General features: G+C 47.7%; 1 protein-coding gene across 1 annotated transcript; it reads right to left on the reverse strand.

Annotated features, from left to right (window-relative positions):
• Positions 1-3011: 3011 nt before the first annotated feature.
• CEBPA (CCAAT enhancer binding protein alpha) lies at positions 3012-5968 on the reverse strand. The gene has a single exon (XM_032701514.1). It carries the CDS (start codon positions 5592-5594, stop codon positions 4617-4619), a length of 978 nt encoding a protein of 325 aa, XP_032557405.1. The 5' UTR covers positions 5595-5968; the 3' UTR covers positions 3012-4616.
• Between the last annotated feature and the right edge of the window lie 16004 nt (positions 5969-21972).

Consider the following 21972-nt stretch of genomic DNA (forward strand, 5'->3'; position numbering starts at 1 on the left):
CGCAAAGCACCGGCTTTCTCCTCACAGCAAAGCATCTCTCACTGCCCTTCTTCAGTGTGGAAATTCATTCCTGCCCTCCAACCTCCTGAAGCAGGTGGATGAGGAAAGCTCCTCAGGGGCAATTTCATCAGTTGCAGCAGAGAAAAATAAAAGACTGAGAAATCCTGACATTCCCCCACCACCCCCAACCTGCTGCAGGACTTTGCTATGGTCGTGAGCAATCTCTCAACTCTGTACACAGTGCTGGCAGACAACTACTCCCTTCCTCCCAAACGTGGCATTACTCGCTCAGCCTCTCAGTCACTGCCCACTCCCACACCTCACCCCTCCGTGTCCCCAGCCCCATCTCTGGGACTGGCGAGGGTCAGGGGTGGAGGAGGAAGGACTGCACAGCCCCACTGGTGCGGCAGGATGGGCAGAGGCTGCCAGCATTGCAGCAGTGCTGCGTGGAAAAGGAACAGGCTCAGCGGGAAAACCAAACAGCCACCCAGCAGTCGAGCAGACAAATGTCAGAGTACATACACCCACAGCACCCTCCCAGAGCTGGGCTGCTCAGGCCTTGCCCGTGCCAGGCTAGTCTTGGTGCAGGGTGCATGTGTGCAGGGAGATGAGTGGGAATGCCACATGTGAGAGCTGTCCCTGCCCACAGTCCTGCCACACGTGTGCCCACAGCGCAGCCGCTGCTGGCCACTCGGACTGGCAGCTGTTCTCACAGGAGTGTGCTGGCATAGACAGTCCCCAGAGGTCCCTTCCAGCTCCAGCTGTCCTGGGGTGCTTGGAGTAGACAGTGCATAAAATCCTTTCCACCACACAGTGTGGGTGATGCATTGCTGAAACGGGCAGTGCAGGGGGTCACGTGTGAGGCTGGGGCGCTGCAGCACCGCTGGCTCTGACCTGCTGCTACAGCAAACACCCCTGGACAGGCCACTGTGAGAACCTTCTGCTTCTGGACAATGACTTAGGGACTTTTCAAAGGCTCTGCCCTATGCCAGGGTAAGGGTTAAGTCTGACAGGAAGAGAAAGTGCAGATATGCAGCTGGGGAGGGCTAGGAGGGGGGTGCCAAAGCAAAAAACAGGTTGCAAAGAGCACAAAGAGACTGCAAAACGCCCTGTGCTGTGAGAACTGTTTTGTCTAAGCCATGAGTGAGGGCCTTGCCGAAGGCTCAGCCTACAGTTAGGGTTAGGATTAGAGAACGCTGTTCACTTTGGCACTGTGTTTAAGGCAAGTGTCTCTAAACACTTTCCTGCTATCAATAATTTACCCTTTGTTCTATTCCAAGACATTCTGTGTTTATATAACTATTGAAACACCTATGTGGTGGTAGATAGGTGATCTTAATTTTGAATCATAGAATGGCTGATTCTTCTGCCAATGAAGACTAGTTTAATCTACAGTTCATTTAAATTAATGGAAAAATCTGCTTTGTCTGGGGTCATAAATGATTTGCTGAAACCACACACACACGGTGAGTCACAGTTCAGAACATAACTCAAACGACCAGGACTGTATTCCCATGCTCTAACCACTAGATTACAGTCCCTCCCACATATACCCTGCAATAATCTTTGCTCAAACGATAACAGCATTTCCCCACTTTACACGTTGGACAGCATTACTGAGTAAGGCACATCCTACCCAACGGGTGTACAGTTCTGCAGGGCTGGGGGAGGAAGCACGCTCAAGTTAAAAGTCATTAATTTTGCCCAACACCACTAGAACAACTTAACCCTCTCCTCGGAAAACCAGCAGCTCTGGACCCCCCGATTTACATCTAACTGAAAAGTGAAATCCTTGATCCTGATCTGCATTTATCTTTCACCCGTCTCGAGCAGCGCGTGCTTGCAGACTGGCGGTCAAGGGGGATTTCAGAGGAGCAGCTTGATCTTTCTTCCCCTCCGCAGCCCACCATGGAGGAGGCAAAGCCCCCCGGAGCAGTGCCGTCCAGCCCGGGGCCGAGCGGGGCTCGGGGGCTGCCCCCGCACCAGGGACTGGGACACGTCCCGTCTCATGGCCTGCGCATCACCGGGACACACACTTGTGGGTCCAAATCTGCCTTTTCTGGGGTGTTTAATTTTTGCCGCGCTGGACATAGACGGCGCGGGGACCATGGGCACAGCACGGGGGCAGCGAGCTGTGCGGAGCTAGGCTCGCCCGGGCGGATCCCCCTCCACGGCAAAGGCGGACACGGGCGCTGCTGAAGGGGACGGGCCCCGGGGCAGCTTTCCCTGGCACGCAGCCCCAGCCCGGCCGCCCGGGCACGGAGCCCCGCCGGGGGAGAGGGCGGGCGGCGCCCGGGGGTCCCCGCTGACCCCCTCACAGGCACCGCGCCACACGCCGGGCGCCGTGCGGGGCAGCTCCGGGACGGGACGGCCCGAAGGGAGCCTCCTCCCCCATCACCGCCGCCCCCTCCCGCCCCCATGGCCGGGTCCCGCACCCCTTCCCCGCCGGCCCTGCCGAGGGTCCGCCCGGACCGGGGGCACCGCGCCCTGTCCCGCCGGCACCGAGCGGGCCCGACCCGGCCAGGGCGGAACTCCGCGGGGGCGGCGAGGGGCCCGGGCCGCGTCTGGCCGGGACGGGACGGGCATGGCCGGGCAGCGGCAGCGCTGCGGGGCGAGCGGGGACCCTGCCCTGCCCTGCCCTGCCCGCCGCCTCCTCACTCGGCCGCGCCGTGCCTCGGCCTCGTCCCCCGCTGTCGCGTTGTCCCGGGCGGGCTCCGTGTCCTCGCCGCCCGGCGTTCCCCCCGTCCCGCCCGGCCCCGCGTCCCCCCGCCCGCCCGCAGCCCCCGGCGCGGGTGAAGGGCGAAGCCAGGGGTGACTCACGGGCGCACATCTGACACCGCAAGTGTTGAGGAAATTGCCGCTCTCTTTAGAGGCAACCGCGTATTTATTTCTCTGGGGCGAAAATCGGGGAGCTGCGCTCCACGAGCGGGATGCTGGTCTGGAGGAAGAGGGGAGCTTCTAGCTTTTCCTCCTACAGAAAAAGGGCTGGAAACACGCAGAGAGGCGGATGGTTATGGTAGAATATATGCTGTTTATTTATGAACGTAACCAGGACTTCTGACAAACTTTATATGTGGTTCCCCCCCAAATTAAAAAAAAACAAACACCAATGTGTGTGCATATACATAGACGTATACATACCATACACACACACACTGCACACACATACACACACCGCCAGCACTGTGCTCTGTCATGCTTTCAAACAGCTTCATCCACCTTATTATCTCATCATGACTTACTTCAGTTGGACAAATTGTTGTGCAGCTACAACACGAGGAAGAAACGCTCTGCATGGCTACCAGCACACCCTGGAAGGGAGCCTGTTTGTTTGTTTGTTTTTCTCTCACCCTGGGAGAAGCTCCAGAGTCCAAAGGTGCTGCAGCACCAGGACAAGCCTCCTTGCCCCGCCGCAGGCACCCTGCAGCCCCACAGCCCGTGCCCCCTTCCAGGCACCTTTGCCTTGGGGTTAGGAAGCAGCAGCCAGTACAGGACAATGTGAAGAAGGCAACACACACTCACACTCACCCACCCACACAAATAATAAAATAACATTGCAGCACGAGGGCATAGTCTCTGTCACCAGATAAAGTTGTGTGATGGCAAAGATCCAAGTAATGCAATAAAAATAAAGTGTAGCTAGTATACACAGAAAGGCTTTCACATTACATGAGGCACAGCTTGGACGGACAGAGACTTGGACAGGAGCTAAATGTCCTGGAATAAAGCAAAATACACTGAAAGTTCATAGTAAATACCCGCATCGATAGGTATTTATTCATTTGTGCTTCGCCACGTCGTGACATACAGTACACTGCTGCTCTTTCTTTTGATGGAGGGAGCTCATCACACACTCGTGCAAGCTGCTGCTCCATCAGTCCCAGGCTGTCCATTGGTCCCGCAGCAGTGGTGGCCCCTTGCCCTTCTCCCAGCCACGGCAGGGGACAGGGTAGGCAGAGGCAGCCCAGCCAGGCTGGGACAGTCCTGGCAGCAGTCTAGCGGCTGCCCCACACCTCAGTGCTCCAAACGGGTGTCCAGTGCTGCCTGTCTCTCAGCCTCAAGTCCTCTTGTCGCTGGCATCCCCACAGCTGCTCCCGAGTGCTGAACCGCAGGCCAGCTGGGAGGGCCTGGCAGGACACCCCAGACACCCTGACCCTCAAGCCTGCACGTCCCTCACCCTTTTTCCTCATGCCCTGCCAGGCTAGAGGGCACAGAAAGCCCCAGAGCTCCTGCAGCTAGCTTTTAAGGCACATCTGGGTTGCTATACGTGCTTTATTACCATTATTATTATTATTATTATTATTATTACTGTTATTTACCCTGTGTAGACACGTGGGCTTTTTAATTCTTCCTTCCCCTTGCCCTTCTCCTTAGAAAACCCACCATGTTTTCAGGTTACTCGTGTGTCATCCGTAAGGCACAAACCTTGTAATACTAGAGCTGCCTGGCTTCTTGTATAGGTCGTGAACTGATAAAAAAAAAAACCAAACAAACGAAACAAAACAAAAACAAAACAGCCCCCATCCCCCTTTCCCCCGGCACAGTGCGCTCGCCGCGCTCCGGTACGTAAAGTATCTGTGGGCGGGCAGGGCAGCCCGGCCGGTCCCGGCGCGGCCCTAAGCGCAGCTGCCCATGGCCTTCACCAGCGAGCTCTCGGGCAGCTGCCTGAAGATGCCCCGCAGAGTCTCCAGCTCGCGGGTGAGCTGCTCCACCCGCTTGCGCAGCCGCTCGTTGTCGGTGGTGAGCTCCAGCACCTTCTGCTGCGTCTCCACGTTGCGCTGCTTGGCCTTGTCCCGGCTCTTGCGCACCGCGATGTTGTTGCGCTCCCGGCGCACCCGGTACTCATTGCTGTTCTTGTCCACTGTCTTTTTCGATTTGCTCCGGTGGTCCGCGGGCATCATCTTGAGGGCGCCGGCGGCGGGCAGGCCGCCGGGGGGGTGCGGGTGGTGCGGGTGGTGCGGGCTGGGCACCGGCGTGGGGGGCGGCGTGGGGTGCCCGGGCTGGAGGTGCATGGTGGTCTGGGCGCAGTGGGCGATCTGGTACTGCAGGTGGGACGGGTGCTGCTGCGGGGCGTGATGGGGGTAGAGGGCCGACAGGGCCGCCGACTTCACCTCCTCCTCCTCTCGGGGCTCCTGCTTGATCACCAGCGGCCGCAAGCCGGGCGCGGCGATGCGCTCGTACAGGGGGTCGAGCTTGCCGTCCATGTAGCCGGCCACGCAGCCGAAGAGCGGCTGCTGGTGGTGCTGCTGCTGGTGCCCCGGCGCCGAGGCCGCGGCGCCGGCCCCATGCATGGTGTGGAAGTCGAAATCCCCGGCCAGGATGGCCTTGGCTTTCTCCTGCTGCTTGCTGTGCTGGAAGAGGTCGGCCAGGAACTCGTCGTTGAAGGCGGCGGGGTCGATGTAGGCGCTGATGTCGATGGAGTTCTCGTTCTCGCAGATGTCGCCGAGCTCCGCGCCGCCCGCAGCAGGTGCCGCCGCCGAGGGAGCCCCTCTGTAGCTGTAAGCGCTGCCGGGCAGGGGAGTCTGGAGCTGGTGGTGCTGACCGCTGCTCATCGGGGGCCGGGAATCGACCTCGTAGAAGTTGGCTTGCTCCATGAAGCACCTACAGTCTGCCGGGCATGGTGAAGGGCTGCTGCAATCCAGCTTTCGAACGGGACGACGGCGGCAGCGGCGGCGGCTCTAACAATCCTGCGGCACCCCGGCCCTGGGCGGCGAACGGCACCGCGGCTCGGCGCGGCTCGGCTCGGCTCGGCACGGCTCGGCTCGGCGCGCCCGGAGCCCGTCCCCGGCCCAGCCCCGCTCCGCTCGCTGCCTGCCTGCCCTGTTGCTAGTGGGCTGCCGCGGTCCTGCGTGCCATATATATACAGCCCGCAGCAGGGCCGGGGATCGCCCTCTAGTGTCCAACCTCCTGCTGGGAACCTTTGACCGCCGCGCAGCCGGGGCTCAGCGTCCCGGCCGGGCAGCACCTCCCGCCCGCCCGCCCTCCCCCGGGAGCCGCCAAGCCGCGGGAGAGCGCCCCGCACGCCCAGCCCCGCACACCCAGCCCCGTAACCCGCACAGCCCGGCCCCGTAACCCGCACAGCCCGGCCCCGTAACCCGCACACTCAGCCCCGTAACCCGCAGCCCGGCCCCGTAACCCGCACACCCAGCCCCGTAACCCGCACAGCCCGGCTCCGCACAGCCCGGCCCCTCACACCCGCACAGCCCGGCCCCGCACACCCGGCTCGGGGGGCTCGGAGCGCCCGCCGAGGAGGCTCCGCGCTGACAGGAGGCCCCGGGGAACCGGCGCGGGGACTTTGCGCTGCCGGGGCCGCTCGGCGGGGCAGGAGCGGCCAAAGGCGGCCCCGGTACATTTCCACCGCCCGCTCCCGCCCCTGCGCCGAGAGCTCCGGCCCAGCGCTCCCCGGCCGCGCTTCGCAGGGAGTCTCAAAGTTCACCATCGGCCGCGCGTACTTGCAAATATTTGGCCAGTAGTGAATATTCGCGCCGTCGGGATTGGGACGCGCCGCCTCACCGGCGGTGGTTCCCCGCCGGCAGCGCCCCGGGGCCGGCGGGCTCGGAGCATCCCTCCGGCGGGACCCGCGGGGCTCACCCGGGCACAGCGGGACCCGGGGGCCCGGCCCCGAGCGGCGCTAGGACCGTGCGGGGATGGCTCCCGGCGGGCAGGGGCGGGGAGCGCCGTGGCCGCGGAGCCTCGGTGGCGATCGGCCGGGCAGCCCCGCCGGCTCCGGCCGTCACTGCCGGCCCCAGGCCCGGAGGAGCTGCCCCGCCTGCTCGAGACAGCCGGAGCCGGGTCACCTGCGGGCCCCCTCACCCCCCGTACGAATCAAGCAGGTAAATTTAATGACGGATTTCTCCAAACGCACACTCAGCAATCCCGAGCAGTGCCGGGCCGCCTCCCGGCCTTGACCCGAGATAACCGCGGGCGCAGCCGGGCCGGTGCCCCGGGCGTTCCCTGTCTCCGTCTTCTGAGGGTTTCGAAGGCGATCGATGCTCCCGCAGCGCGGGACTGGAGAGGAGCAGCCCCCGTGGCTCCCCTCCGGGCTGTGCGCCCACAGCAGCTCCTGTGCACGGCCACAGCCTCCCCAGGAGCCTCCGTTTCAAGCTTCAGCTCGGGAGGGGTGAGCATGCACAAAATTCCTCCTGCTGCCATCCCTCCAGTACGCAGAGCAGATGTCTCTGTCCCCCCTTGCACGGCATCCAGGTGCACTGCAGGGAACCCCAGGGGCATTTAGTTCTCCTAGTCCCTAAGGTCCCTTTGAAACTGGCATAGAGAAAGGACAAGCCAAGGCCACGGGAGCAGGTGGGGGTTAAAATTGCTACAGAAAGATCTGCAGGGAAAATGAATCAAACATAGCGATGGCTGGAGACAAAAAAAAAAAGCTGCAATTCTTAGTTCTGGGTTTTTTAGTAAAACAAACTTGTGACAGCAAATTCCTTGCTTAGAAAGGGTTTGATAGATTCCTTGCAATTAAAAATAATTGACAAAGTATTCAAAAGGAAACAAAAAATGAGAGTGCACCGGGACCCCATGGTTTTGTCTCACACAATGCATGTGTGAACCTCTGTGTCATGAGCAAACGCAAGGCCAGTGGAGTCAGTTGGCTTTTGCACTCCAGTGTCCTCTCAGGAGAACGGATTCTATAATTGCAGGAGGGAAACATATTAATTTACAGACTACAGAATATACTTTTCACTATCAACAGGAAAAAAATCAATCCTAAATTGTTTTTTATATACAGTCAGTATTTTCTAAAATTATATGCCTTGGCTTCAGTGCAGCAGCAGTGCCTCACAGGGGTGCTCCCACAGGGAGCTGTCTAAGAAACTCTAAGAAACCAGAACACTAGCAAGAACTCTGAACAAAGTCATGATACAGAGGAAAATCCCCAAGTCTGTGACAGGAGTGAGTTTTGGGTGTTTTGGAGTGGAGAGTAAAATGCCCCTGACTGCACCCATCTTTCCAAATTCAGCTTGTTCTACTCAAGTGAACCCATTTCCAGAAAAGGGACAAACCCGGAGATGGACTTGTTGCCTGGTGGGAGAAATATCATCTGGAATAGAAGGTGGTAAGAAGTTTATACTCGGAGCTTTTGAGAGGCCTTACCCATCTCTGAAGTCAGCAGAAACAGGAATAGGCCATGGATATTTAAAATAAAAGTTCAGTGCTGCATGAAACAACAGAAGGATAACTAAGAAAGTGTAAGCAGAAGCATATAACTAAGTTTGTCATTTAATAACAATACCTACGCCTATTTAGTCTTTAAAATGCTCTCCCATTTTATAATCATTCTGAAATTAAGGCCTAACCACATATTAAAAAAAATCAAAGTAAATCAGAAAGTTTAGGATCAGATTCCATTCCTAATTACTGTAATTAACAAACAAGTCCCCACAATTTAAGGACTGGTTTGCTCAGTATTTATTTTTTTTTACATAGACCCCTTTTATCTAAGTTAAGAACTTTAAAATCATCTCTTTTTACATGAAAACAAAAATTCCTGTTCAAATTGTTTTAATATGGTATAAAATGAGGTTCCCAGACTTAACAAATAAGACTTTGTCTTTTTATTATCCCTACTTCTCTGAAGACAAATAAAATATTTAGAACAGGATCATCCCCAGAAAGCACAAATGCTTATTTCCACATTCGTATCAACAGTGACTGATACCAAATATTTCAAATCATAAATAGAAAACTAGTTCTCGTTGCTTCAGTTACATGAGCCAGGGAGTTGATTTGATGAAGAGAGGAAGGATGTGTGTTGCATACTATGGCTTCCTGAAGCAGCACTGTCAACTCTTGAGGGTGCTATTCTTCCATCTCAAAGCAGACCTCGCTGTCCAGGAGCTCGGGGAGGCCGAGAAAAGTGCTCCACAATTTGAAACAGCACCAAGAGTCATCTCTACAAAGTCAGCTGCACTGCCTTCTGCTAAGGGAAGGAAGCTGAATAGAAAACCACAGTTACAAAGGATTGTGAATATCTATCTACTTTATATAAGTGCATTTGTGACTAGTAAGAGTTTTTAAGTGCACTTGAGCACTGAAGTCTCTTCGTTTTACCTGAACTCTGCTTCTGTGCTGTTCTCAGGCCTTTCACTCCCGTGGGCTAACATAGGTTACCTGGCTACAGGATTTGGGCTTTGCAGGCTGTGTGGGCAGCACAGAGCTCTGCCTGCTGATCCAGCAGCCCAGCAGTTTGTGCACAACATGGCATGTGGCAGCCCCAGCAAGAACCAGAGTGCTGCTACACATTTATTTTACTACCTTGTTAAACCAAACTATTTCAGTGCTACTGACAAAGCTCCAGGCAGGAGTCTGCACACAAAACCTCTTGGGGTGAACGGCAGCAACGGCCCAACCTCTCCTCTCTCCCACCTGCAGGAGGGGTGGGGGGAAAGGAGACTGATTTGGCTGGGGCAGAGATGGACACTGTGGAGCAGAAAGGACAGGACAGCTGTCCTAGGAGTGACAAAGAGACATTATCCTCAGCTGGGTGCTGTGCCCTGAGTGCCCCAGGGGAGCAGGCAGGGACGGAGCAGCAGCGGCTTCCCGCGCGAATAAAGAGCTGGCAATCTACAGTCTTACTTGTGGTGTTACTGAAACACAAACATCTCCCCTCTCCTGTGTTTTCTGCCCCAGGGAGGCGAAACATGATACTGCACATAAAAGCTGCCACATATGACAATTTTCAAGGGAAAAGACTTTATATGCCAAAGCCTTGGAGGCCGGTAGATCAGTATGCAGTCAACCAGAACCTTCCATTCAGCTGGGAAAGGCAGCTGGGGACTGCTTATCATTTTTTTATGTGCATTTTGGTCCAACAAGAGATGATTTAATGATTTATCATTACAGCTTTTCTCCTTTGGAGAAACACTGTTTACAACTCCAAATGAACCAACTCAAATCCGCGCTATGTTCTTCTTCCTTTTTTGTGCCATTCCCCTTGTCTATGACCACATCCTTGGCTCTTGCTGTCCTTGTGCTCTACTAACTTCTGGCTCTTCTCCTGAGAGCTCAGTCCTTTGCAATTCCCAAGCTGGCTGACCAGGAGCATCTTTCCACTTCCATTTGCCTAATTACTGCTCACCTCCATTCAAACGGGCTCAGAGCCCCACCTCTTTCCAGCTTGTCACCTGTAATCTTGTACAATCAGTCTCTGAAGTGGTGTCTTATCCATTCACAATGTTTGCAGGGTTAATAAGCCATTGCATACACAGTCCCTTTCTTATAGTTAGGATCATATTTCACCGACCATATCCATGGTGCCCAAAATATTCCAAATGCTTTTCAGATACAGGATTAAGTCCTGTTCCAAAGAACAGCTGAAATACCACCACCACCACCACAAAAAAAAAAAAAAAAAATTATAGTGCTGCTCTTCACCTCTCAGTGTACTGGTTTCTTCTGCAATATTAGGCCATCACCTTTGCCTCAAGACTTGCACAAATGTTTGCAGTTCCCTTGCTGGTATGCATCAGTTACCCCTTTGCCCAGTATTTGGCCTATCCACAAATCACCCATTCTCTCTCTCTCTAGTCTTTTACCTCTGACTAAATGATAAGACCTGAATTTACTTTCCAATCTTCTGTGTACCTTTCAAACTTCAATGATTTCCCTCATCATGAATGGCTCATTATCTTTAATTCATTCGTGTTCCCCCTCCCTGGATGATGGAGCAGTGTTATTTCTCTCTATTTCACAGCTCAAGAGCTGTGAGATGGGATGACTTGCTGAGGCAATATAAGAAACATGTAGCAAAGCTGAGAATTTCATCTCTCCTATGTCCTGAGCTAATATCACCACCAGTGTGCATGAGAAAGTTTGACTGCTGCTTTCCTACAAACGAAACCCTTTCATACAGTTCCTAGTTGTTTGTTGGGTTTTTCTTAATGGAAAAAGTTAAATCAGTTTTTTATCCAAAATAAATTTATTTCTGCCAAGAAAATGTCATTCTTTTTGATTTTTTTTTGCCATTGTATGCTTAAGGGTGCATATAGAAAATACAGCTTATTTTTTTCTAGACCCTGGCCCCAGCCTACTGAATTGAAGGCTCTCATTGATCTGAGTAGGAACTGGTGATCCCTTAGCTGGCATACAAATTGTGCAGCAGAACAGTAATAGGGTAGTTATCATACCCCAAACTCAGGTCCCAACTCTGCTTTTAGGGAAGTGTTCTCAAAATATTCTCTGATGATTATAGCTCCTAGACTTTGTCTGGCTGCTTTTCATGGGATCACACAAGAGGTAATCCAAAAAAGGGAGATTTAATGCCTATGTGAACTGCAAGGTAACACTGAATAACAAAGAAGAAAATACCCTTGCTTGTCTCTTTATACATGTGTGTCTTTTATATATGACTGTGCATTAATCCTTTGAAAATATTCACGTAGCCCTTTTAATGTAAAAGGTAGTTTTTAAGCATAACTTTGGCAGTCTACAGTCACTCTGAAACCATCTGGTTTCCAGAAAGTGCATCTACAAAGCTGGGCTAATACATTTTGAGAAGGTTGCTTAAGTAATGAAGAATCCTGCCACTGACTTAGATGTTACATTTTGCTGACCTCAAAAGACTTTCAAAAAGAAGATGAGACAGCACAGCTCAGGCTTCTTCACTCTTCATAAGTAGTTTGCACTGTAGAGATTATTTTGTATCTGCAAAAATAAAATATTTATATGTTAACTATGTTAACTATATGTTAACTATTTTCCAGAAGTATAGAAAGAGATGCTTTGCTACACAAAGAATGTACAATCAGAAGAACAAGATATGAGAAGTGAGAGCAAAGGGACTTGAAAGGAAGAGGAAGACCAGCTTATAAAATAGTCATGACATTTCTTAATTATGTATTTTAATACATGACACATCCTGTCACAAAACTTAAACCTTGACATGGACTAATTTCTATGTTCTCAATCAACTTACTCCCCTTTAGGGGAGATTGTTACAAGGATCAAAATTAAAGAGTAAAAATGTGGTAAAAGGTTACGTTCTGTAGCACAGAGTGGATCTGAGAGCATCATGCTGTCGTTTCACAGGTGCTGGATCCATGGCAGACTTGAGCAGGAGACCTCCCAGAGAACTCGAGGATCTGGTGAGCTTTATCCCCTTCTCTCACAGTGAAGCCATCGTGCGATTCACACGATGGGATGGGATTCACATGCTGGGATAACCTCACCACGCAGTAGCTCACAGTTTTTGATTGCCAACCCGCTCAAAGGATCTATGGAATTCAGGACTAAGACCTGGAAATACAAAGGTGGTACACCTTTGGTGCAACCCTTCTTTTAAGAATGTCGTTCGACATTTGATTTCAGTGGCAGAAGGTTTTGGGAACACACTCGACTCATATTTTAAGATGTTAGGTTTTATAAATGTTGACTCTATACTAAGAGAAAGCACTTTTACTGCTCAGTGTGGGTGCTGTCTTGTATCCGAAAATTTGACCTCCCTGTTGAACTAAACTCAGCTTTCTCTGATTATCCCACTGCCAGCCCAGGGATTACTGGCATGAGTAATCTAAGCAGGAGTTGGCCTACTAAATGAAAAATGTCCATGGCAGTGAGAGGAAAGGGAGTCACAAGGAAGCTCTGCAAAGCTCTTGTAGTCACTCGGTGACACCACCAATGAATCCAAACTGTGATCAAAGCAACCACCAGCACCGGGGAACAACAGGCACGTGGAGGAAGAAATCAAGTCAGAGGCAATGTCAGCTTGAAAAGAATGGCAGCTTTGTTATCAGTGTCAGGCTAATCATAGTGACACTCCTGGCAGCAGAATTTCCCTGTCTCTCCTAGGAATAAGCACTGCACAGAGAGGAGGCAGCTTACACTTAGGAGCTGGCACACAGTGCTGAAGTTCCCATCTGCATCCCACTGACCCTGCAGGGTGACTGACCCTGCACAAGGACTCACTGTGCAGCACCAGCTCTCCTGCAACCACTGGCAGGTGAGGTGAGATATGGCCCTTCATTTCCTGCCAGCGTTCCAAAGGTCACTTGAAAACATCCAGAGAAAGAACCTGCCACTTCTGCCTGCTGGGTAACACCTATTCTGCCTTCTAAGCCTTCGTAGAAAGAGCAGTTGCACACAGTAACATTCAGTACCTCAGTCCTGCTCATAAAAATCAGATGTTACTCACCACTGCATGAGTTCCCCAAGACCTTCACATTTACATTGTTTTGTCCAATCTGGAGTCTCACACTTCAGATAAAACAAGTCTTAATCTTAAGTGAAATAAGAGTTAATCACAAAGCAGGTGAGTCTAACAATCAGTCGTTTTTTCCTGAAGGGATCCCAGACACATAAAAATCAAGAATCTAAAGTTGTGAGGTGACAAGGACATTTCAAAGTTTTAGAGGAAAACAGGACTGGCTACTTCAAGTGATGATGCTTGGAACAAACCATTCTTTCTGCTTAGTGCTTAAATGTGGCTGACAGCTGAGCTACAGAGTGCTTTAAAAAGATATTATCAGAATTCATATGAATAAAATCAGAGGACTTCCTTTGATGGAAGCCAGTATCTTTCTTATTCATTTTATGGAAGTGTAAAAGTATTTTGTCTGCAATAGCATTTCAAAAAGTAAAAATCCAATGGCAGTGCTATGTTGTTTGCAAGGTATTTGGGTATCTAAATCCTCATAAACAATGCTGAAAAGGCACTGCCCTTCAGATAGGAGGGAGCAACAACATCATATGACTTACCTGGCTCTATAGTCAATAGTGGAGCTAAGTGTAATCAGGGCTGATCATTCAGCAAGAGCCCAGGGCTCAGAGATTTCTAATTCCAAAGAAAAACTCCTTGCAAACGACTTGTGTTTCTAAGTAAAAAATGAACCAACTATGAAATGGACTCCCATGCTGCAAAAATGTCTATTTTTTTTTCCTTCTGCTGTAATTAAAGATAGGAAATGGGAATAAGCTTTTGGATTCTAAATTATTCACTTTGAATAATTCTATCAGGCCTAAACGATTAAACTAGATATTAATTTTAATCAAATTACATGCCATATATTAATATGAGCATAAATCCTACATTCCTTGACAAACACCAGCATTCTATCAATAGGGAATATGAGCAACACAAGCTGCTCACATTTAGGACATAAATGTGGTAAATATGAAGTGTAATTTAACTTGGCAAAGTAAAATTTAATGTTAGAAAAATAGCTCCTGTATTCTTTAAGGCAGGTAAAATTTCCAGATTTCTAATTACATGAGTTATATGGTTCTAAAAAGAATTCATGGAACGTGTTTTAGTGCTGAATGCTACAATTCTTGATCTTATTTTACTAAAATACCTGATTTTAAAAGTAAGATGACGATTGAAAAACCTGCATGCCACAGAACCCATAGCATAGGAAGGCTGAATGCATGCTGGTTATCTGCAATCTGGCACTCAGCTGCCAAAAGAGGATAGGAAAGTGTAATTCAGCACAAAACCATTTTAAAAGGGACCATCCCACACCAGCATGAATCTTCTGGGACCTTTCAGAAAGGCTTAGTAGATGGAAGTATTTATATAACTAAGTGCAGATCTTATGGATCACTGACATTTCACATTTACATCAAGTCATCAAGAGATCATTTGCATCTAAAGTAGGGTCTAGACCACATGAGAATTACTTTCTCCTTAATTAATAAACTTACCCAGCCCAGGATGTCAGTGATGAAAGTCTGAGGCTCCCATTTCCTTCCCTTTTATGGAAGTTCAAAACACTGTGGGTCTCCTAACTACAGTTGCCCCTTGTACAGAGCTGTGCAAGCTCAGCTGCTGATTCCACTGGATATGCAAAAATTGGTGCCAGAGTTTTATGGAAGGCAATCAAACCCTAAATATATGTGTCCTTATTAAGAAGAAAGGCTAAATGTTCAAACTGTGGGAAACACTGCAGGTAGAGCTCAGATCTTCTGACCTATCAACTGCAAACTCAGTCTTCAGGAAGCCAGACTTTGCCCCAGTGCCCCTTCCCTATTTGTTTCAGTGGGCTAAGAGCTACTCAGTCAAATCTCCCTTGCAGCACTGAAATACCCCTAAGTCCTTGGATCTGCATATTTTGATCACATCCATCTGGTGGCAGAGTATCAGAATATGTGACGTATCAAATTTTAAGCCTACTGAAAATCTTTCCAGAAATCTATTAAAAAACATTCAGAAATCTAAAAGCATGCAGCTCTTCAGTTTCCCATGGCTCAGCTACCAGTGCTGCTATGGCATGAGGTGTCTGAGAGCTGTCTGTGAACTACAGCCATGGGTACTGTGCCTTCATGTGAGGAAAGCCAAAGACACATGGGCTGTTCCAACCTGTGCTGCAGTATTCCCCACTGATGCCATACACTGGTGTTGAATAAATGTCTCTGCATTAAGCCAGTGTTCACACAAACGAAATATTTTGTTATAAACTGCTGGTACTTAAGGCATTGGTGTTTGTGCTCGAGGTTTTCCAGTTATTTATGGCACCAGCAAAGCACAACATGCCACGTTAGCAATATGGAAGTTTGTCCTAGCTGCAGTTCTCTGGTTCTGGTTACCTTTGTGCATATTCCTGCTAGGAGTACACATACACCTGTGTGCACTCAGCCTTGTCTTCATGTTGTTCACAGGAAGGAAAAAGGCCACCATGTGCATTACACCCTTTGTCCCACCTGCTGAGCCCCTTTATGTCAAGGGGCTTTACACGAGAGGAAAAAGAGGACACGAGGTGAAAGTACACAAAAACAAACATACCTCGAAGCATCTCATTTCCTGGTAAGCAAAGTCCTTTTCTCCAACTGCCAAACCACATTTCCACCAGGACTGCAAGTGACTTAAAAGCAAAGCCTGTACCCCCTGGAGGAACCCCCAGACAAGCGATTGTGACTTTTGCCACGTTCACTGTGCGCTGTGGAGGTTTCTAGGATGGTGTTACACCTTGCTGAAGTCCCCTTTCGAACGTGTATGTTCTGCAAACATTGGGTCTGCAGCAAAACACTCTGCAGGGTCAACTTTTCCTTCGCATGTTACTCTCTTTTGCCCCATATTTTTGCAGACAGGTCATTCCACTCTCCATCACTGACATCAACTCTGATGCAATATTGCCGAGCCTGAATTCTCTCCTCAGGTAGGATTCCTGATAGTTACACTTGCTGTCTTAATTGTGTAAGAACTTCTGATCAAATAAATCATGCCTGATGCAGGAAAACCCCACATAAGGAGACTTCCCTCTATACAGAGACTTGCCAATTTGCTTTTTAGGGTCAGTGAGGTGCACAAATATGACCACAAAGGACATGCTAGTGATGGAGGGAGCACAAAGGTTCTCCTCACTATCAGAGGGAAATCTGATCTAGTTACTGCTGAGAGGAGAGAAAACCAGATGAGTCCTTCTCCAGTTACACTGCTGTCCCTGGAACATACTATGAAAGTGGCTTTTTCTACAAATTTAGCTGCAGTGTTTATATTCAATACAAACCTAGTTTGTGTCTTGTAAGTTCACAATGACAGAGATACTCAGATGCCTGCAAGTGTAAATGTAATTGCTTTGTTCTTCTGGGAGTCTGTATTATGTTTGAAGGTTGGCAGAGCCAAAAAGCAGAGAGCTGTGCCTCACTGTTTCTTTGGAATTGGCTTCCATTTCAGGAGGCAGAAGAATTAGAAACGGTTAACTCACCAAATGCAGAGAATGAACTTCCTGGAAGGAGGATGGAACTGCTGAGGTAAGGTCTTATTTCTTTTCTGTAGGAGACTCTACTTACCTGTATCAGTCACTGATTATCTAGTCCAAAACTCTCCAAAATGTTAGTAGTAGGTCACGGACAGATATATTTTATACAACCATAAATAACTCATTTTCTATTCACTTCTATGAACAGAAGCAAGGCAGAGTGAGCCATCAGGTGGAGTGTCCTCTGCCAGGTGCCACACTCTCAGTTTTGTGTTTCAAGTGGCTCTTAATTGAGCTTTTTATGGTATTTCAGAGGTCATAAAGGCTGCAGGGAACAACAAAGCCATTGATAAGAATGAAGTTTGTGTCCTCATCCTCCCACCATCATGAGACCATAAACAAAGCTATGCCTCTCTAATTCCATTGTTTTCTGGAAGGGTATTTATTTTAGGCTTCTGTTCTGAAGAACTGTTTTGAAGTCTGAATAAAATTCATGCCTAAAACTGTTTACTCTTCTTGATATCATAGGAACAAGGTGAAGTTCTTCACTAGAGTATACCCTGTGACAAATAATGCCCTAGTAATTATGGGTGGGGATTTTCATGCGGTGACTGATGATGCCTTGGAAAAGAGCCATGGCACTGTGCATTCAGAAGCTAAGCTATCTAAATCCTTGCAGGCCTCATTTATGCTTTTGGGAATATAGGACAGGTGTGGCAGTTACTAAACCTGGATACTTGAGAATTCACCTCTTATTCCCAGGTGTGGGCCATTAATTCTCGCTCAGACTTGTTCAGTCCTAACAAGTCTCTTTTGAACCAGATTTTATATGTGCACGTATACTGACACAGTAAATAGCATTTTCCTTTCAATCCATTTATCTACTTTGTTTTTACTCATCTTTAGCTATGCAGCCTCATCTTACCTAACATTTTACACACACATGGCAGCAAACCCCAGAAATGATCAGTGGCAGCCTACAAATCCCTGTCACGTTCCGTAGATACCAGAAGACTTGCAGTTTGCATTGTTCAGTACAATTTCTGAACAAACTCGGGTAAAACTCAAGCCAAGCCCAGCGAAATTCATAACAAAGGCTATACTAATTTTAATTGGATCACTAGGCATCAGAGCAAAGCCAGAGAACACTCAAACACAAACACATATTTGTAAAATCCTGTAAAGGAACATAGTGCTTATTCTTTTTGCTAGATGATCTTCTAGAAATCTGAACACCTTGAGGTGACACATGTAGAGCCTCCTCCCAGACCAGGCATTCTTCAGGGACATACTTAATATTTTCAAAATCATATACCTACAAGAAAGCTTCTAATTCCATGTTCTGATATTTCTATAGAAGGTCACAGATAGTAACCCCAGCTGCTTCACTCACTTCAAAAGGACTTGTGGCTACTGAACACTAATGCATATCTGGTGCATCTTTATATACCCCAAATCTGTTGGTCATCTTCTGAGCAGTCCTCTGGAATACAGTGAAGAGACAGGATGACATATGTTAAGTTATGAAATAGCACAGACTAGTATTTTTTATGCGCAGAGAAGAATTGTCACGAGACAACAGAGGATTACTGAGGGTAATGAGATGTCCCTGTACCTCCAAATTCCTCAAGAAGCCACTGTTGTAATGGTACACTTCTCAGATCAGAGTGTCATCTGGTGAAATGGAAACACTGGCATTGGAGAACTCGAGCTGGTTTGGCTTGAAGCACAAATTCCTGACAGCATGACAGCAAAGGCTGAGTAAGAGTTTAATTAAAATATAAATTTATCATCAACAAGTATTTTATAGCTAGGAAAGAGAAGGCTCTGCTATGTGACTGCTGAAGACCCCAGCCTACTAACCAGAACATCACCCAAGAAGTGGAACTTGCAAAAACGGGCACACCTTTACTTATGCAGCTGGCTGATTCTAAAAGTGCTTGCTAAGAGTTTCTGATTAAAAAATTTAACTTCCTGATAACAGTACGAAATGAAAATATGGCAATTAAGAACTCAAGTCTCAGGGCAGCCTCTAATGCAACCACTAATGCAGCCTCTACCTTGATGAAACCAGTTGTGAAGTACCAAAGCTCCCACTCCCCTTAAAACCGTGGAGGAAATGGGGACAGCTGTAGCTGAAGAGAAGCATGGCATGTAACACCTATAAAAGTGACAGCTTGGGTATCTAATAGAAGCATATATATCATCAATTCATTAGTTTTCTAGTGTATATACATGATGTATATCTCTCCTTGGTATATTAGTTTTTCCAGACACTCTAAGACTTCTGTGTTAGCCTGATTCCCTTTGCTATCACCCAACAGCCTGCTGAACTTGTGGGGGAGGAAGTAGCTGTTTATTATGGGTTTTTTTGGCCTCCTCCATTTCAGAATCATTCTCTTTATTCTGCCCATGCAATTGAGTTCATCTATTTCCAGAAACCAGTATGAGTAACTCTGGATATCTAGATAACTTTAATATTGTAATAACTGCAAATAAGGGGAGCAGTACTGGAAGATGCAGAACTAGAAACTGGAAATACTTAGTTACAAGACTTTTTAGCTGCACAGAGAGCAAGAACAAAGGCACTGGATTTTTCCTGCAAATGAACTCCAGGCAGTGTGACAATAAAATGGATGTTTGCTATTAGAGCAGATTGGTTCCTTTCTTTACTTAGTATTTGCTAGAACAAAAGCGCTGCAGCTTTCCAAGGCTGCAGTGAGTCAGTGCTAGAATTAGCAGTATGATACTGAAATAGGGATCACCACTAAGCAATGTTTCCTCTCCTTTCTCCTCACCTAGTCAAAAAGGCTACCCCTGACAAATCATCTATTAATAGACAAGCTTCTATCATTTAAATTATTATATCATATTGAAAAAAACAAACTCTGTGCTCAAGAAGTATAAGATTTTCAAACAAATAGAGCCATTCATATTGCTTTTTCTTTCTTCATTTTATTTTTAAAATATAGCTAGATTCCTGTGAAATAAATCTCGGCAATCCTTCTGCTTCCTGAAGCTTTAATAGCCTCAGCTCTGCAAAATTTAGATTTCTAACAATGGATTTGGGTCTTGGTGCAAGTCAGTCCTGAACACAAAAAGTAATTATTGTAATACCAAAATGCAAGGGCTGTTAAGAGAAGGGAGGTTTGCAATAATAAGATTATGGAAAACCTCTCTTACAGACTTTGCATTTCTGGGATATTCCTGAATGAATGCCATCTGCTTGGTGAGCATAAAGAATGCAATCATATTGAGAGAGGCTTTCTATCCAGTTTTGAACAAATCGAGGTTGAGATAACAGGGTTGAGTTACCAAGAAAAGGTATATTTTGGTAAAATTCAGTGCATTTGCCCTTAAATACATTCCAGTGCTCATCAGAGCCTGGAATTATGTGTTTTTACCTAAGGGGCCTATTTATTTCCAACAGTCAAATATATATATATATAAATATATATATAAATATATATATATAAATATATATGAATAAATACACAAATATATTTATTTTCCTCTCTGCTAAATCACCGGAGAGACATGACTAATTGCTTCTCTAGAATTCAAAGGCATGGATGTTGGACCAGAGTGAAAAACTACACAGCAGCATCATGTGTGAAAAGTGAACTTTTAACTGAAATGTGCAAGTCTGAAGTAAAAAAATCCAGTGAAGGCTTATCCATGAGGGAAATAGAAGCAAAGAACCAAATGCTTACAGAAAAACATATTTTTAAATGTGGAGGCCTGTAGTCTAGAGAGTCTGTAGGGTTTTTATTTTAGGACAAAGAAATAATTGCTCATGAAGACAAAGGTAACACCTGTAAACAATGGAATCAGACACAACAGAAATCATTGCATGGCAACAAAATAAGTTTTCACTCCCTAAGTGGAAGGCTGCAGAGAACTTTACCGAGTGGGCAGTAAACAAGGACATTTGCCCAAAGAGGCTCGTGTCCCGTTTATACCTTCTGACTCCATTCCCACAGTTTCTATTTCCTCAATTGCCTTTCTGCCCCTGACTGGGAATTGCTGTAGATTACTTGAAGATGCTGAATATCGGTGCAATTTTTTTCCAAGACTAAAGTCTTTAAAGACTGGACTATGTGCATGAAAATAAGATACTCTTACAATGTTATCTACAGTCAAATAGGTGGACTGTTGCTATAGGAACACGTGCAGAATCAGAGTGAGAAGGACTCCATCCCAGCAGGGACCAGCCTGCTCCTGACACCCGACCCCAGAGCTTCTGCTCCTCTCACACAACTTGTATGGGAGCAGGCAAAGGGTGTATTTCAATGCCACATCCCAGTTGTCCATATATTTCTGTGCTTACTTTTTAGATCACTTCCATCATATTCTATTTTTACTGTAACACTGTGGGGGGAAAAAACCAAAGAAATCCCACAAACCCTGTGTGATGGTTCCTGGTAACAGCACCCAATGCCAGCCAGGCTCTGGAAAGGTCTTACACACAGGGAATTATGTGCGAGCTTTAATGCTTAAAATAATCACTCTCTATGAGAATAAGTTTGTCTGCATTTTATTTTCTTGAGCTATCTTGGATGAGGATTAATGAATGAATGGTCACAAAGTGCTCTAAAATCCTAGGAAAGCATGCTAAGAGCACACACTTACTTAACTATTGTGTGCAAAGGATAATGTTTAATGCTTACCTGGAATTTCACTCTAGCTATAGATGGATGAGTCACTGTCACAGAAAATGTAACAGTTTCAACCGAGAAACAGAAAAACTTTAGAGAAGTTAAAGCAAATGCTTGATGACTGACCAGGAAAAGTATCTTCACGGTAAATGAGCTGAGTAAAACTGTTTGTCCAGACTAACCCTCAGAATTCTTCTGCAAATGTGGTTTATTTTCCACAGGCCTTTAGAAAACAAAACCAAAACCCCTCCGCAACATCAGCCAGCCATAAAAATGGCAAATAGAAATAATTATATCTATGTTACTGAGCTCTGTAACTGTGTTTACAAATCTAATTCTCCTCAGGTCTTTTGCAGACAGAAAACATTTCCCAAGCAGTTCTATGTCCTAAACTGGAGTACCATGGCTTGGTACTTTTCCTCTCTGCATTAAAACCCCCCACTTTTCCAACAGTATCGTTTTCACTGTCTGCACAGCTAGACATTCAAAACTTATTCAAAGCCTACCTTATAAAGCCATGGTTTTCAGACCTGCCCACTGCAAATACACACACCTGTGTATTGAAGTGTGCATTTCCCATTCAGGGAGCTGCAAACACACCCTGCACACGCAGCAGCTTGAGACTTGAGCACGTGTCTGTGTGTGTGTATTTATACTGCATATGCTTGTTT

The sequence above is a fragment of the Chiroxiphia lanceolata genome, chromosome 13 (assembly GCF_009829145.1).
Source record: "Chiroxiphia lanceolata isolate bChiLan1 chromosome 13, bChiLan1.pri, whole genome shotgun sequence".
Lineage (NCBI taxonomy): Eukaryota > Metazoa > Chordata > Aves > Passeriformes > Pipridae > Chiroxiphia > Chiroxiphia lanceolata.